Below are 17,745 nucleotides of genomic sequence, written 5' to 3'. Positions count from 1 at the left end.
AAACCAATATCAAAACATTCTGATAGTATCAGAGCAAACTGAATGGTAGTCTTGGAGCTGTGACTGCCATGAATTATTTTTATCTTTAATATATTCATTATTTAGTACTTATATATGTTCTTTTACAATTTCTGAGTTTGGTGTTGTCAGAAAATTAAGTAATAAAATGCTCAGAGTGAGACCAATGAAGAGTAGAAGTATGTACAATATCTTTGTCTGTCCAGACTGTTTGCTCTACTCTACCATGGTGATAATTTCTTTTCCTTTCTTTGAACTACACCACAGAAGGCAAGGGATTCATTTGAGCTGAGGTTTTTTTCCTTTTAAATACACGTTTCATAGAATCACAGAATGGTTTGGGTTGGAAGGGACCTTCAAGATCATCAAGTTCCATTCCCTGCCACAGGGACCACCTTCCACTAGACCAGGTGGCTCAAAGTCCTATCCAACCTGGTCTTGAACACCGTCAGGGATGGGGCATCCATCCACAGTTCCTCCGGGCAACATATTCCAGTGCCTCACCACCCTCACAGCTAAGAATTTCTTCATAATACTTAACCTAAATCTGCCCTTGCTCAGTTTAAAGCCACTGCCCTTTGTCCTATCACTACAGGCCCTTGTAAACAACCCCTCTCCAGGTACTGGAAGCTTTCCTGTCTCCAGGCTGAACAAGCCAAAATCTCAGCCTGTCTTTGTAGGAGAGATACTCCAGCCCTCTGATCATCTTTGGAGCCTCCTCTGGATTCATTCCCACAATTCTTTAATTTCAAACACAGGGAAAACACTTATTTTTCAGATCTGTAATAATCCTATATTAATGCTCCTTTCTGAATATAGTTTCAGATGTATAGATCTGTAAACTCAAGAAAACAGACAATAAAATCTCATTAGGCAACAAATTAAAACCACAAACATATACCACAAAAAAAAATCCCAAAGCAAACAACAGAATATTAATTTGTACTGTAAACAATTAAAGGAGAAAAAAATATTCTGAGTTAAAGTACCATTTATGACATATTAAAAAGATCTAGAAAACACCCCTTGTCTGAAAGCGACCAAATAGTCACTACATGCAAAAATGCAAAGAAATGCATTTCTAAGAAGCTCACGCCAATTTCTAAAATCCATGTAAAGCACTTTGAACAAGATGTTCACAAATACTCTCTAATAAGTCCCATAATTTAAAAAATTTATATGCACTGGTGGAAAAAAAAATATGCTCACAACTGAGTTCCAGTAAGTTTGAGAGCAGCATATCTATTTCAAGCTGTAGCAACAGGAAGATGAACATTTTTTTCTATGTAAATTAGATGGCTTTTAAATTATGCAAACCTTTACAGTGGCAAACCTTTACAGTGTATAACATAGAATAATATAAAATCCCTGTTTATAAAAACTGTATGTTATTTTACTTTGCAACTCACAAATCTTCTCAAAAAGGACAATCACACAATTTGCAAATTAAATATATGTACAATAAGTATTCTTACTCTAAGTAAGAATACTGTACTGTAAAATCTCCATTTACAGTAAAGAAAGCATAAAGAAAGAAAACCAAAAATGTTTAAAATACATATTATTTTAAGTGTCTAACAGTTCCATGTTGTTTGCAAAATATTTAACATCTGATCTGCAAATTATCTTAGAATAAGTCTGATTGGCAAGGACCATTACATGTCATCTGTCTCAAGCTCAGGACTGGGTCAGCTTCCAAGTTATATCAGGGTACTCACACACTCTTCTAATTAACTTCTGAATGCTTCCAAAGATGGAGACCCCACAACTTGCCAGCCTACTACAGTGACTGACTTTCATCACACCATTTCTCCTCTTGACCTTCTACAGTTTGTGTCCTTTGCCTGCCTTTATTTCAACATCAATCTCAGAGCAATGTACCTTCATCCTATCTATCACCTGCTGTTAGGGAGTAGTAAACAGCAGTAAAGTATTACACAGCCTTCTCTTATTAGGACAGAGGAAACCCAGTTCTCTCAGCCTTTCTTTGTATGTCATGTTCCCCAACCCCTCACACACTTGGAGGCACTCCACTGAACTTGCTCCAGTGCATCAATGTCCTTCTCAATTTGGGGAGCCCAAAAGAAGACACAGTACTCCAGATGCAGTCTCACAAATGCCAAATGAAAATGAAGAATCATCAACTCCACTGCAGCCCAGCTATCACATTAATTGACTGCCTTTGCTCTAAGGGCTAACTCTTGCTCCAGTTTCAAAGTTTTGTCTTCCAGTATCCTGAGCTCCAGTTTGCCTAAGTAGTCCCTAACTTCAACTTCCCTGCACTCTGCCATGAGATTCAGGGAGCTCAAACGCCTGAGAACAGACCTTGCTAAAGCAAAGGCTGCAGTTGTACCCTCAGCATTTTTGCATCTTTTCCACTGTCCAGTGCTGCATCAGCATCACACCATTTCCTGAAGTCTTCCTCCCATTAACAAGGTACCTACAGACATCAGTGACTTAGCTTCAACTCCAGAACAGTTTTGGTTTTCCTACATCCTTCTCTCTACACCCAAACACTGTTTTTACATTCTTCATGGAGGTCTGTCACTGTTTACAGACTCCATACATTTCATTGTTTGGGTGAGTTGACTTAGGAATTCCCCATTCAAGCAAGCTGTACCTGTTTGCCATACCTGCTTGTCTTCCTGCACAGGGAAGAGTACATCCTTGTGCATTTGAGGAAGCTGTTCTTGAAGATCAAACAGCTGTTCTGAGCCTCTCTGCAGTTCAAAGGGACCTGACACAGGTTTCTACCTCGATTACATGAAAAGTCAAAGCAAATCATTCTGAAGTCCAATATAATTTCTTCACTGCCTGCTTCTCTCACCCTTCTCAGATTATACCACCTTACAGTAGTTTAGTTGGGGGTGGCATCAGCCCTCCATTTCCACATTCACAAGTAGCAAGGAATCTAAGGTACATGGACAAATAGGAATAAATATCTATCTAGATGTAAATTAGAAGAGAGAAATACATGGGAGGTATGAAAATTTTGAAGATGTTTTTCTTCATCTCACTCAAGAGATAGAAATGGATCTTAACAGAGTGGATAACCATGATGATAACTGACACAAGCAACTGGAAAGACTAATTTAAGGCAGCAGCTATTTCAAGAAAAGGGAACAGGGTCCATAAAACATATGAGACTACATTTACATTCCAATTTGCTAGCATATAGATAATTTTAGGATGATATGAGGCAAAGCTTTTAAAAATCTGGAGAAATGAGTAGCTGAAGTAGAATAATTATCTGACAGATGGAGATTGCCCAAGACTGCCACTTGAACATATAAAAAGATGAGACTGACTTCATTTTTGAAATACAACATTAGAAATTCTGAGAGCATCCTGAGTATTAGTTGTGGAAGGTACAAGATTTTGTTCAGTGTACCAGAGTATAAATAGAGATTAGATTCAAAGCTTTACTTTGAAAATAGTTTTTAAAGCCTGAAGCTTTACAAAAAGATTTTAAGTATCCTCACATAAGCAATACAGCATACATATTTACAGCATAGCACTTTGCTAAAATGTCTGTCTACCAGTTTCCTTTGCAATGCCAATGTTGCAGCTGCACATGCACATTTCTACCATGGTGGCATTTGGGCTTCCCCTTCCTGTGCCACTGCATTGCTCTTTCTACACATTACATCCTCTTCAATCTGTTGGCACAACCATGCCCCTGCATTTCCTCTTCAGAAGGTCAACTCTAGTAACAGCTGAATGCCTGAAGGTAATAGCTAATCAAATTACTCGTTTACTTTCACTTGCAACTCTCACATTTCCACAAAAAGTAAGCAATTCCACAGCATGCATGCTTCCTTTAACAACAGTACAGCCATAAACACACAACACATTCAAACCTGCACTCAGCCTGCTGCCATCCTCACATGGCACATCTCTGCCTCTATTTGCAACATCTTGTCCTTATTTATTCCATTATTGTTCTACAACGTCATCTGCTTTCTGCCTCATAACTCCACTGTACCCAACAGCAATGCAGCCCCAACACGGACTGTGGTCTTTGGAGACTAGGGGAACATGGGATTACTACTTTTATCCCCAGGCTACTTACTTGTAAAAGCCCCTTTCTGTGATGCATGGCACATATAAGAACGAGTCTGCGCTCTTTGATAATGGACATTCTGCAAACAGGTGAGAAGGCAAAGATTTCACAGCCCAAACTAACAACTTTAGTATCACATAAAAGTGGGAATGGGAAGAGAGGAAGGAGCACCAACACCCAGGGCATACAAGCTATCCCATTAGTTCTGCTATCTTAGCTGATTCAATTAACTCATATGATTTTTCAGCCAGTTACTAATTTATTTTAAAGCAGAAGAGTGAAAAAGACTAGCTTATAAAAATAATAGAAAAATAACTATATGAGAGCAAATCAGGAATATCACAGCCATTTTGAACCAGTTGCAGCTCTTCTTCTCCCCCAGTCCTTTTTAATTTATAAAACAAAAAGGAAAACGCCACTTCTAAAAAAAAAAAAAGACATCCACTTGCCTGTAGTCATGGTATCTATATCTGGTTGTTGATTTGTAATTTCCAGTGGATCCAAGGATATCCCCACTATCCTTGAGTGAATTCTATTTTATCTTCCATTTTTTATTACATGACAATTTCCAAGCTAAACAGAAGTTTGCCTAAACACTGTTTGCGGTTTTCCCTGTACATTCTAGTTAATAATGGATACAATAAAAAAATTTCAAACTTAACACTAATAAATAGTTCATGTCTACTTCAAATTAATACTTTTTTTAGAGGAGTACAACTTCAAAGATGAGTAAAACCCATGATGGTTTTTATCCAGTACTTCAAGGTACTAGATAAAATTTATATTATATTGTGATTTGAAATGGTATCAAATTGACCCAGTAAGATATTAATTCAAAGCAAATAAAGCCAAACATTTGCTTGTAATTTGATTTTAGCAGTCTGATACAGATAAAATTAAGGGATTTAGACAGGCTAATTAAAAATCTGTAAAAGGAAGCATGGACATTTAAGAAATTCTGGTTATGGAAGCTACCAGAAATATGGTACTACGTGACATTTTCAGTCGATATTTGTGACATTTAAGTAAGGCTCAGAGTTAGTTTGGGGTTTCTTGGCTTTTTAAGAAATATTCATACAGCCAGACATTTTGAGAAAAAGCATCTCTGCTATTTAAAAGCAGTCTTCCCTGCAATGTGAGAATCTGCACACAGCAAATAAATTTCCTTCACATTCTCTACTTTTAAGGTTATTTAACTTGTAGGTCATTGGGAAAAGCAGTTAATGTGCTTAAGACCCTCTTATTTTTTTCATGAGCGTCATCATAATTTAAGAAAACACAAGGTATACATGAGACCATTGTTCTAATAACCTGAAATGAAAGAGAAGTGCTGGGAAGCAGGTCAGCCTTTTTAAAACACATGTAATGTAAGGGCTTTTCAGTTCAACTGCTTGTTTCACAAGAGACAAACAACAAAGTACTATCTTGTTTAAATGATTTAATGAGTTGTTGGTTGTTATTACAGGGGTGTTGTGTTAGGGGGTTTTGGTGGGTTTTTTTAACGAAGACTAACTATTTTGATGTAATGAGAAGAGACTGAGAGAGAGCACAAGCTGAAATCCTTGCAAACACAAAAATAGTTAATTTAACCATCATCCTGATGCTTTGAAAGGCTGGACAATGATAATACACAGGAGACAATGACCAAGGCTCAGCTGATAAGATGTAACTCACTAAGGTGCAATAATGCAATTTCTTTCAAATATGTGCACTGAACAGGAGTGTCAGTATTAGGTCACTGAGGTTACAGAAACCCTGCCATTCTTTGGGATGCAATAGTATCTTTTTTCTTTATGTTTATGCAGTCTTCATCTTTATCAGGCTTATTCTAAAAGTACTTCACAGATCATAAGACCAATCTTTTTTAATTCAATGGCAAAACTCCCTCCAATATCATATCAAGAATGAAATAACTGAAGCCCAGATAAAAGCAATTGGTCATTCATCCGTAACGGGACTACATCTGGGGTGAAGCAGCAGCTATTTTGCAGTTAACACCTCTATTGCAAACTGATCTATGGAGGAAAATGCTCAACTCAAAGCACAGGGGAATTTACATAGATGGAAAATAATCACACTGACTAAAATCTGGCAAACTCCCCAGAGGTAACTCCTTTATTCAGATGAAAAATGCACAAGATTGTTTACAATTGTTCAGAATCTCAATTACATATGCTATCTAAAAGACATGTCCAACAGCTGACAGAACTCCAGTCTCATGCTACTGAATAAATAATGCTCCTATATGGGTTTTTTTTTTCACTATTTGAGTGAGTAGGGAACTATAAATGCAAGAGCTGCATGGTTATAGCTTTATGATTGGGTTCAGTTTTTAACAGTACTGCCCAGGCTGTAAACTGTGATAAGATCACACACAACTGCAGCACAGGTTTAGTTATGTCTGCATTTCAAGATTAAAAGATGAACCTGTAAACCAAAACAGAGGACTTGGAAATTACAGACAATTCCTGTTCACACTGTTTCAAGCTGTTACGTATTTGACATCAGTATTTTAACTTGGGCTTCTTATTTGTTTGTAAGAGATCAATACAGAGGCATAACTTCTATTTCTGTAAATGCTGTTTGCCTATCTGTGTCAAAACAACATGCAACTTCTGTAAATTCTGTACCAGTACTTCAGCCACATCTGTAGTATTTTGCTGTCAAATGCCCAAGAGATTCACTGGCTGAATGGCAGATCCCAGAGGGTTGTGATCAGTGGCACAGGGTCTAGTCTGAGCCCTGTCACTAGTGGTGTCCCCCAAGGTTCAGTAGTGGGCCTGGTATAGTTTAATTTACTCCTCCATGACTTGGATGGAGGGGCAGAGGCCTCCTCAGCAAGTTCACTAATGACACAAAGCTGGAGGAGATACCCCAGAGGGCTTTGCAGCCCTTCAGAAGGACCTCAGCAGGCTGGAGAGAGGGGCAGAGAGGAATCTTCTAAAATTTTTCAAGGGAAACATGCACAGTCCTGCATGTGGAGAGGAATAACGCCATGTGCCACTACAGGCTGAGGGCTGATCTGCTGGAAGCCAGCTCTGCAGAGAAGGAGCTGGGGCTTCTGCTGGAGTACAAGCAAGCTGTCCATGAGCCAGCAGTGCCCTTGTGACCAAGAAGGCCAATGGCATCCTGGGGTGCATTAGGAACAGCACTGCCAGGAGGTTGGGGGAGGTGAATCTGCCTCTCCACTCTGCCCTTGTAAGGCCACATCTGGAGTGCTGTGTCCAGTTCTGGGCTCCTCAGTACAAGAGGGACCTGGAGCTCCTGGAGCAGGTCCAGTGCAGGGCTACAAGCACAACTGAGAGACTGGAGCATCTCTCTTACAAGGAAAGGCTGAGGGAGCTGGGCCTGTTCAGCCTTGAGAAGAGAAAACTGAGAGGGGTCCTCTTCAATGTCTGTAGGTATCTAAAGGGAGATATCAGAGGTTGGAGCCAGGCTTTTCTTGATGGTGCCAAGAAATAGGACAAGAGACAATGGGCAGAAACTGATGCACAGGAAGGAACTGGAACTGATGTTCCATCTGAACAAGAGGAAGAACTTCTTTGCTATGTGAGTGACCAAGCACTGGAATGGATTGCCCAGAGAGATTGTGGAGTCTCCTTCACTGGACATACTCAAGAACCATCAGGATGCAATCCTGTGCCATGAGCTCTAGGATAACTGCTTGAGCAGGGAGGTTGGACCAGATGACCAACTCACTGTCGTCCCCTCCCAACCTTACCCATTCTGTAGTGCAGTAATTCCTTTTTGGATTACTGAAGAAGAAAATTTTCTTTATCTAAGAAGTTGAAACCTATATCAATGCTTGCTTTTAATCTCAGTGTGCTGGAAGGAAGCAGGAAGCCCAAAGTTGTCACATTAGAACTGCAGTAGCAAGACACTCAGTTCATCAAATCAATTTTAGTTAGTGCTCAGAACTCAGGAACTGTCTTTATGCAGTCTGAAGTTAAAGAAGCTTCTTTTAAAACTCTGGTTTATTCCAAAGTAAATAAAACCTGGTTTTTTTCCAAAGTTTCTTTGAATGACTTTAGATTTTACCCAAAGTAACAACTGAAGCAGACAAACCAGAAGTATTTCATTCACAGTTTGTGTTTCACTGAGCAGAAGCTACTGTTTCATAGGACATTATTTAATATAAATACCTCTCTCCCACAAGTGCTAAGTTATTATTTCCTGCCCCATACTTCATTAAATTTTTGTTGGATGAATGCACTTAGTAGCAGTCAATTGTCGTGTGTGATGGAGTAAAACTTACCTGCAAGAACTGCACTTTATTTATGAAATATCAGATTTCTAGGATTTTCTGTATGCATGTAACAACAGCAAAAAAACTGACATATTTAAATATTACATTATTTACTGAGTAATTCAAGTAATTATTTCCATAATACAAGAACTGCTTTCATTTTCACATAGCTGAAATATGATAGAACCTTGCTAAATTTTAGAAAGTTATTTCAATTCTACAATGGATCAGCCATTCTTTGATAATTTGTTATTAACTGCTACTAACGTTTTAGAAATAGTATTTTTGCTGGCTTATATTTTATAACCTTTTCATGTTCCAACCAAATATTCAGTGATGTAACATATTAAATATAATACAATAGCATTGACAGTTTGGTGTCTGAAATTAGAGATAACTAATCAACCAATACTCCTTTATTGATGTGAAATGAAAAATGTGTTGCATTTTGTTTCTGAATCACATACTAGTACTGTATATGTGTAAACTCCAGCAGAAGTCATAAGAACACTCTTATAAAAATAACCTTCCTATCAAACAATGGGCTATTTTTAAAAGAACTTTTACATAAATCTTTCATATTATATTATCCCGTGACTTAAATAAATTGCAAACAAACATAAAATGTTGTAATGAGCTGATTATCTGAAGTAAAATGAAGTATTTCTGTTATTCTCTGAAACAGTTATGTTGTCACTGAAGACTTGCATTTTCGAACACAAAAATTTGAACAGATAATTCTAATCTCATGAAACACTGAGAATTTATCAGTTGCGTATATTTTGCATAAAAACCCCATATCCTTAAGATTATCTTTATTCACCAAATGTTTTTATTAATGTGACATGCAGATGTTTGAAAGTTAAATGGGCCATTATTTGCACCCTGGAATATGCAAGCAATATCTGAATTAATTGTTTAATCATATTGAGTTGCCTGTGGCACCAAGAAAAAGAAAAGCTAAATGTCAGTATTTCACACCACCAATTGAAATGAGTCCCAGATGTTAGAAAACTAAGCAACCTAAAAATCATTAATTTCATTTTAACCAAAAACTTTTCCAAAGCAAGTTAATCTAGAGATTCAGTCTTTCCCTTCCCCTCTCCAGCACAAGTAATATTGGAAATAACCCCTATTTAATATGTGCAGTGACTGAACCAGGCAAATAGTAGGACCAATGTAAAGATTTTCATGTCTTCTGCCATAAAACTCACTGGTTTTGATTAAGATTTTAATGGCTGTAAAGACAATACTAAAGAATTCAATACCAATTTTACTTGTTTACTAACAAGTAAAAATGTCAGGCTTTGTTTTTCTCTAAGAAAACAAGTACTGTTTGTCATTGTGCACAATTCTAAAGTAGAAGATAGCTTTGGTTATCATTTTGTCTAAAATCAATGAAAAACAGTTTTAAGAATTTAAGCTAATACAGCCAGCCTACTCTCAAAAACATACTGCCAAACCCAAATGGGACTTTTTTTCAGAAATGTGAAGAAATTTAATTCAAGAATGAATAAATTCATAATATAAACATCTGCCATTGTTTTCAGTACAACACTAATTACAACAGTTGCTTATATTTTGAATGAACAAGTTCTAGAGAATATAGAAAGGTTTAGCCCCAGGAAGTGTCAAGAAATATCAGAGGACAGATTAACTGCTAAGGGACATTCACACGAGTGCTACAGATTTAAAAAGGGAAGAGATTACATACCCCTCTCCACCAATTCTTGTTATCTTTAGACGAAAATCAACTGAGTTCAGGCTGGGTGGCTTCCATTTCAAAATATCATCACATCGACCAGGCTTGTATTTCTGAAGTAAATTAAAATGCAGTTTAATTATGCTTATTGGTTTTTACTGTTTTTAAAAGTAACAATTCAGCCTTTCAGACTCTATTAGCTGTCTCTAATGAATAACAATAGTTAGTGACTGAAACAACAAATACCATTACCATGGAAGTAGCTGTGCTTCACTACTTTGCTTCTCCCTTTAAAAACTGCTTGGCACTGTAGCTCTGCCATTGCATATAATAAAAAAGCTGAGAATGGAAATAAAAATTAGCATACTTCATTATCTCCCTCTGGCTAATGGAAAATTTCAAAAAAGAAAATAAGACAGCACCGAAAGAAACAAAAACACTCACAGGACATACAGAAAAGATAAATTTAAAGTAATCTCAACGTTTTGGAACTATTTAATGAAAAATATTTTTGTTATCCATGCTGTTGGGTGACAAAACACGAAAAAGGCAAAAGCCATCATACTGCCAGCTCTCAGAAAGACTCATCAGAAACATGTTCTTTCATAGCAAAGGAATTTAAGTTATGTAAAGATTAAAGAACATCATGATATACCAAAACATAAATAAGAGAGCATCTCTTGCTAAAGAGAGAGGGTACGCATTTGAACCACAAGTTGAAAGAAAAAATTTTCTCTTAAATTAGAGCTTTAGTTTCTCATGGTCTCTGCTATAATTTGCTTTCATTTACTAAGCTGCCATTTTGTTCATCCTCAGCTATCAATGAGAGTTAACTTGCTGACCCCTTCCTCACCGAATATCTTTCATAGCAATGCAGAAAATCTGAATTAACATGAATAGGGCAAAAGAATAATTTGCAAATGTATAGAATGAGAAAATTTACTTCCTTATTTAAATAGTGAGAAAATTTAAGCAATTTTATATGAAAAATAAAACTAACCAAGAATGTCCACTGTCTTTTGGTAACAGAACAGTCACCAGCATCACACTGCACTCATGTTGTGCAAAATATTTTCAAAATACAGACTTTACTGATGACAAACCTAACAGTTCTAGATCTAAAATGAGAAAAGCAAATTAATTTTCTGTTTTCTGATGGAAGAATGTAAAGTTACTCCTTCCAAAACAGAGTATCTTACCTACCATTTCTTGATGAAAAGATGGTCGTTTAATTCTTAATGATGCAAAAAAGGATGGACCAACCTCTCTAAGTCACAGCACTGAAATTCTGAGGAAAAGCTACATCTGATCTAATAAAACACCTTCCTCACTAGAGCTCTTGTATCCTGACTCTGACAACAGCTGATAGCATGTGCTCAGGGAAGATGAAAAGCAAGGCTATTATATATGATATTTTCTATTACTACTCCTTGAGAAACTATCCATTTTGAAGCTCAGAGACTTCCTGATGTGGATATGATTCAAATATGGTTCTCAGATATTTAGTTATTTTCAATTTCTCTGCAGGAACATAGACAGACCCCCAGTAAGATCATGTAAACCTCAATCAGCTGTAAAAGCCCGTGGCACCACCTTTCATGCACAGCCTGATTACCTTGCAGGAATAAAATCACTACCTTTTGGTTTTTCAAATAAGTTTTTGTTGTTTTTGAAGACTTGCATTTCCCAGGGATTGTACGAAGAAAGATGCTTAACAATCAAACCCCATTGTTTCCATGCACATCATAGTTTCATTTGCCTCTATATGCACAGAAATGCACTCAGCTCAGAGGCTAGCATTTTATATGTACTGTTACAAATTTTTTTCTACATACATTACTCTACCTACATAAAAGTTTATGCACTCTTTTATCACTCAGCCACCCAGTCTTGTAAGAGCTTACTATAATTCTTCACATTTAGGACCAGCCCTTGCTGATCTATCAAGGAAACATCACTGAATGGTTCATCGAATTTTCCTACTTGCTTACACGAAGTACAGGTGGCTCCCTTCCCTTGTGAGGACTGAACAGTACCCCATCCCTTCACTCCTACTTTACAAAAGTAACCAATTAGATATCTCTGCAGGAACTTTTAAGTCTCACATTACTTTAGTTTTTTTAAGAAGATTTTGACAATAGGCTTTCTGGAAATCTTAACAATAAAAACCACATGATCCTTACTTAAATTTGTTTTGAACCCATTGGAGAGGCATAACCTTCCTTTCAAAAAGGTATGCAATTTTCACCAACTATATAAATCATGTTCACCCAGATACCAACTGCTATATTGTTTCTATTCCTTTGTCCAGTCCAGATACCAAGCGTACAGGAATTATTTCTTCCCTGATCTTTCATCATACCTGTCCCTACATTCATTTTTTTTTAAATTGGTATTGTATTTTCTACCTTACATGCTCAGGGACTAACGTAGATTTTTCACATAGCATCTACTATCCAATTTTTTCAAACTCTTTTTCATAGACTGACAAGTTACATCCTCCTAAAAGTTAGTAAGAAACCAATATCACAAGAGACGGGAACGACTATTCCAAGATCAGTAATGAAAAGCAAGGCTTTGACAGACTATATCTGCATACCTGTAATTACACTGTGTGAACTACAGTTTTGACTCAAATTTAAAATTAACTGGCTGGCTTACTTGAAGAGAATGGGGGAGGATTTGCTCATTAAGATGGAGATTTTTTTTTTTTACCTTGAGAACCAGCATAGCGTGAGACAAGACTCAAATAAAAATTTTATTCTATTAATAAAAAAATTATCTCTAGCATGCCTCAAGTTAGTCAAAGATATCTCACTTAGAAAGCATTAACAATAAATATACCCTTTTATATACTTTTGACTATTACATTTAGTTTTGACCACTATCAAACAACAGACTTCTCACTTCACAGCAATTTGTTGATACCAAACACCTGGTAAAGGTAACAGGTAAATTACAGCCATCTTTCAAAGTTACAAAGCATTAAATTAGCCATCAGAATTCAACGCTCGTACAAGGAACAATTTATGCAGCTCCTCCCTGGCCTCCCCCAACTTCTTCTGTTACCATGAAAGACAGAAATTCACAGAAGTCCAGCTCAAAAGGAGAATTCATTCAAAGGCCATATTAATGATCCCTAAGAAAGAGATTAATTTTTAACAGGTGAGTCCAAACACATAAGACAGCACTAGTAAATTATTGAGTTTGAATGCTAAGTGCTAAATCAAATTCTTTAAATATGAGCTGAAGCCAAACAAGAATTTTGCTTGTTAAATACATGGAAACTTCACCTTAGATGAATCACTGCATACTGCAGACCTGTTCTGCGTGAAGTTACTCTTTATTTTAATTCCAAACCAAAATGTGAAGCAATCTGTTTGAGATCGAGCTACACCCTAGCATTTTAAATATAGCATTCATAGCAATGATATCCTCATCACCACTCCCCAACAAATATCTATGTACACAACTACTTCTAAAACATATCAGATCCCCTGTCATCTCAAATACAAAGTTCATGCTTCAATCTGAAACCTGTCAACCTAGTCTAAGCACAAAAATTAGAACTCCACACCAAAAAGGCACATTGACAAATCAGAAACTATCTCAAATAGTTTTAAAGGATTGGACTAGGTGGCCTCCTGACGTCCCAGTCTAAATTATTCTGCAAAACTGTGTCTCTCTTTGCTTGGTTGTTCTTTTAGCAGCCATACTGGGTGCATTTCAGTTTGCAAAAACAACAAATATTCACAATAAATGCCCCAGTTGTTCTTGTTTACTATATTTTAGTTGCGATAGCTCGGCAGCTCTGGTGCACACACAATGGATTCCATCAATGTAACACCAAATTTGAAGTTTCCCTTCAGGGACACACCTAATGCCCTTCACTCCAAAGTACAGACAGCAGAGGCCAAGGCAAAGGCCATTCCATTGCATTGCTACCTTGCACCTACAAAGCACAAACAAACCTGAGCTGTAAAGGTACCCTGCAACATCCTGAACTGCTGCTTCAAAGAAATAAGGATATCAGTGCCTTCAGTTGGCTATGAACCCTAAGCTCTCCAATTTTTACATTTTTTTACATCTTTTTTACATCCACTCACCATCCACTCAACATTTCTTCTATCTTTTCAGTAGTAGTAGTTGTTGTATAAATGCCCTATCTTCTGCGGCCATTCTCTCCTGGCAAAACCTCAGGCCCTTCTTACTTTAATGAAGAAGATGAAGATCAGGGACAACAGATGTGTCAGAAGTAGCATTGCAAATGTGCCCCTACTATGGGCATCTTGAACTTCAGGCAAGAATACAAAAATGACCCTAAAACTCAGGCGCACATCCAATGCCCTTGGATGAAGAATCACCACTGAAGACAGCTCAACAGAAAGCACATCCTCTGGCATCCCTCTCAGGCTACTAAACCCAATCATTTCTTCCCTCAGACTCAATTCCATAGGCTCAAGTGGGTCCAGTCAAACCACTATGAGGGTTTTGTTAGACCCTCGTTAGAACCATTTTAGCACTGCAGTGTACAGTTATGGGTTGCTGGTCATGTTGAACCTCAATCCCCTGTCCTGTCCCAAAGTACTAAGTCTAGTTCCCTCCTTCCTCCACAGCTGCCCAAAGAGGGGCCACTCTTTTCTCATCTCCCATCAGATCAAGAGAAAGGCTGACCCCTCAAAGCCTCGGGTTCTGTTATCTTAACTTTTGCAGACACATTTCTAGTCAGTTGCAGATAGCTTCACACACAGGTTTGGGATTTGCCTAAAGCCATGTGTCAGCATTTGCATTCAATGGATGGCACAGCAGAAAGCTGAAAGTCTAGACAATGGAGATATCAGAGGCCCATAAGGAGGATAAACTTTAACTCCAAATAGCTGCTTTCACATGGGATAGATGTTTCTCCTTAGTATTTTGTAGGAGGAAGAGCGGGGTTAGTTTCTGGGACTGCATTCTGGGCAGGCAGTCTGGGGTGTGGGGTGGTGTTGACTCACCAAGAAGACACCCACCTGGAAGGCTGAGTGACTTCAGCCAAAAGTCTAGACAAAACAAACAGTTTCTCCTAGTGACTGAAAAGGAAGAAGTGGTGGGATGATCAAGAGAGAAGTTCGTGTCTCATCAAGAAGAGGAAAAGAAGGTTTCCTTTACAAGGGTGGATGTCTCACTATCCTACAAAGTCTAACCAGCCAGCTCTACCTCCCATAACCCTTTTTAAATACCATCCTCCTGAAGTGCAAGCAGCAGCTAGCACAGGCCGCCTTACACTTCCCTTCCTCCGTATCTTCCCTCGCTCCTTCCAAATTACACGAAGCCAGCAAATAACCCAGTTCTTCCTTTTCTCCTAAGTGACACAGAGCTGCTGCTTGTCAGCTCTAATTTCTCCTCAGTAGACTGGTCAGATCTAACCCTGCAAAGTATCCAAAGGCTGCAAAGCTGGCAGCTACAGGCACACACCAAATTAGAAAGAAAGCTAAAATAAAGGGCACAGAAAGCTCAAGGAAGGTTTGTTTGCCTTGTCATGCTTGCCCAAGAGGTATGAAAGGTTGGGTACCTTTGAGGAGTGACGGCAGAGCAGGTAGGAGGTGATGGGGTTAACCAAGACTGGGAATCTACTGGAGTTCTTTTAAGTCATTAAGTGTAGTTTGCCACATTAACTATGACAAACCTATAATGACAACAAATCTGCTCCTCTTACAGTGCAAAACAGTGTTAAATGTTTTATCTGAAGAGCACTACTTAATTCTGAGGCCTCTTAATCCATAGAGCAGCTGCTGGCCTGCCCAATCTAATAGCTGGCATTCAGTTGGGTAAACATAGAATCATTACCCAAAATGTGTTTTTATTTTCTTGCACTACCGACCCTGGATCATTTTAAAGAACCAAAAGGATTGATTATAATCAACCATTTCAGGCTAGACTTTATAAAGAAATGAGCTGAAGACACAGAAGTTGCTAGCATTGTTGACAGATTATGTGAATAAATCACAGCAATGGATTGAGAAACCACAAGATCAAAGGCAACCATTGAGTCAATTGTATATTCATAGATTTTTAAGACTGGAAACCATTACTGGGATCATTGAGTTGGTTCTGTTGCATAAAGGTAAGAGAACCTTGAACAATGTTTATATCAAGCTTATAACTCCTATTCAAACTACAGTAGTGTTTATCTCAAGTTTATAATGCCTATTCAAAATACAAGACACCTTTATGAAAAATACCACATAATGAAGAAATCACAACACGTGTCTTAGGGAAGTTACCACAGCCATTTATTATAGTTGTGCTTAAACATGCTTATTTCTACACTGAGTCTTGTTAATGCCTTGACTTAGACTGAAGCCTGGCTCTCCATATAATTACATCCCTTTTTAAAATAAAATGAGTAAGTCTGAGTCTCTCTGCATGGATAATTTCCCCATTGGCTAACATACACATCATCATAGCATAATTTCACAAAAGTCTTTAGAAGAGTAGGCAATAGAACTGAATCTACTATTCCAATATTCTTTTCATCACTTACACATACAGCAGAACTCAAAGTGTATTTGTGTTCTTCTGCATTGCACTGAGACGTGTTAATAACTAGCTCAAATAATTCTTTTCAGATTCATGCCTTTAGCTGGGACTTAACACACTTACTCCTGGAAATGCAGCCCACATTTGCCTGTATTCAAGCACCACCACAAGATCAAATGATCCACCTTAGCCTACATGATTGATTTTTCAGGAAAACAAGTAAGTTTTTTGAAAAGTTCAAAATATTAACAACATGACCATAAAAACATAAGCAAAATCCCAACATTAACATTAAAACCCTTTAAGTCTTCATGGTAATGTACTTCTTTAACTGTCACAAAAAACCAAAACCAAAACCAAATACAAACAAACAAATAAAAACCAAACAAAAACAGAAACAAAAACAACCAAACTAAAATCTACTTGAGGAAATAAGTCATGTCACGAGCAGTTAAACTGCAACACTTAGCTCCTTCTAAAAATTCTGCCTCTGTCCCTTCAGCTTTCCTTCTCAGTTCCAACTCCTTCTGCTCCTTCAAGTGCCCATACAAACAACCTACAATCTCCCCACAGTTCCAACCGACCACCACTGTAATTCCTCATGTATTCTATTTTCTTTTCGAGGGAAAAAGCTAAGCAAAAGAGAATGTGGCACCAAAAGTTTCTTGGCCATTGATGGATTAATGCTTGTTTTTGCTGTATATCGAGCAGGACTCTGGGAACTGGAAGAAAGGGATGTACCAGTCTGATCATAGGCCCCCTGCACTCCCTGGTTGAGGAGCAGAAAGTCCAGCTTTTCTTATTGATGCCAGAGCCAAACAGGTTATTTGAAAAAACTGCTTTGAAAGCAGCGGGATCACCCCAACTCACATCCTCGGAGGTGAAGGCAAACAGTGTTGTACACTATGGCATTTATGGTGTTTGTTGGTGGTCACTGGTCATCAGCAGAGATTACTCATCCCACCCACAGAGAAAGCTACTTTGAATGTTGGTGGTCTGGGAGAGAAAGGAGAACGATGTCCAAGAGCAAATGCCTCCAGATTCAAACAACAGGGTGTGTGACTGATACACAGAAAAAGTGAATAAAATTAGTGCTTTGATCTGAAGAGGACATTGGAATAAACACCTAGACAACACTTTCTACTTAGACCAAACATAAGACAGTAAGAGAAAAATATTATTGTTCGTTCTTGCACT

General features: G+C 37.8%; 1 protein-coding gene across 1 annotated transcript in view; it reads right to left on the bottom strand.

Annotated features, from left to right (window-relative positions):
* RNGTT (RNA guanylyltransferase and 5'-phosphatase) overlaps positions 1-17,745 on the bottom strand; it is a 171,048-nt gene that overhangs the window by 53,300 nt on the left and 100,003 nt on the right. Inside the window, exon 13 of the mRNA XM_030946306.1 lies at positions 10,042-10,142. Within this exon, the coding sequence (XP_030802166.1) occupies positions 10,042-10,142 (101 nt within the window). The remainder of the gene's footprint in view (positions 1-10,041; positions 10,143-17,745) is intronic.

This window comes from Camarhynchus parvulus, chromosome 3 (assembly GCF_901933205.1).
Source record: "Camarhynchus parvulus chromosome 3, STF_HiC, whole genome shotgun sequence".
Taxonomy (NCBI): domain Eukaryota; kingdom Metazoa; phylum Chordata; class Aves; order Passeriformes; family Thraupidae; genus Camarhynchus; species Camarhynchus parvulus.
This window is presented reverse-complemented; position numbering and strand designations above follow the sequence as displayed.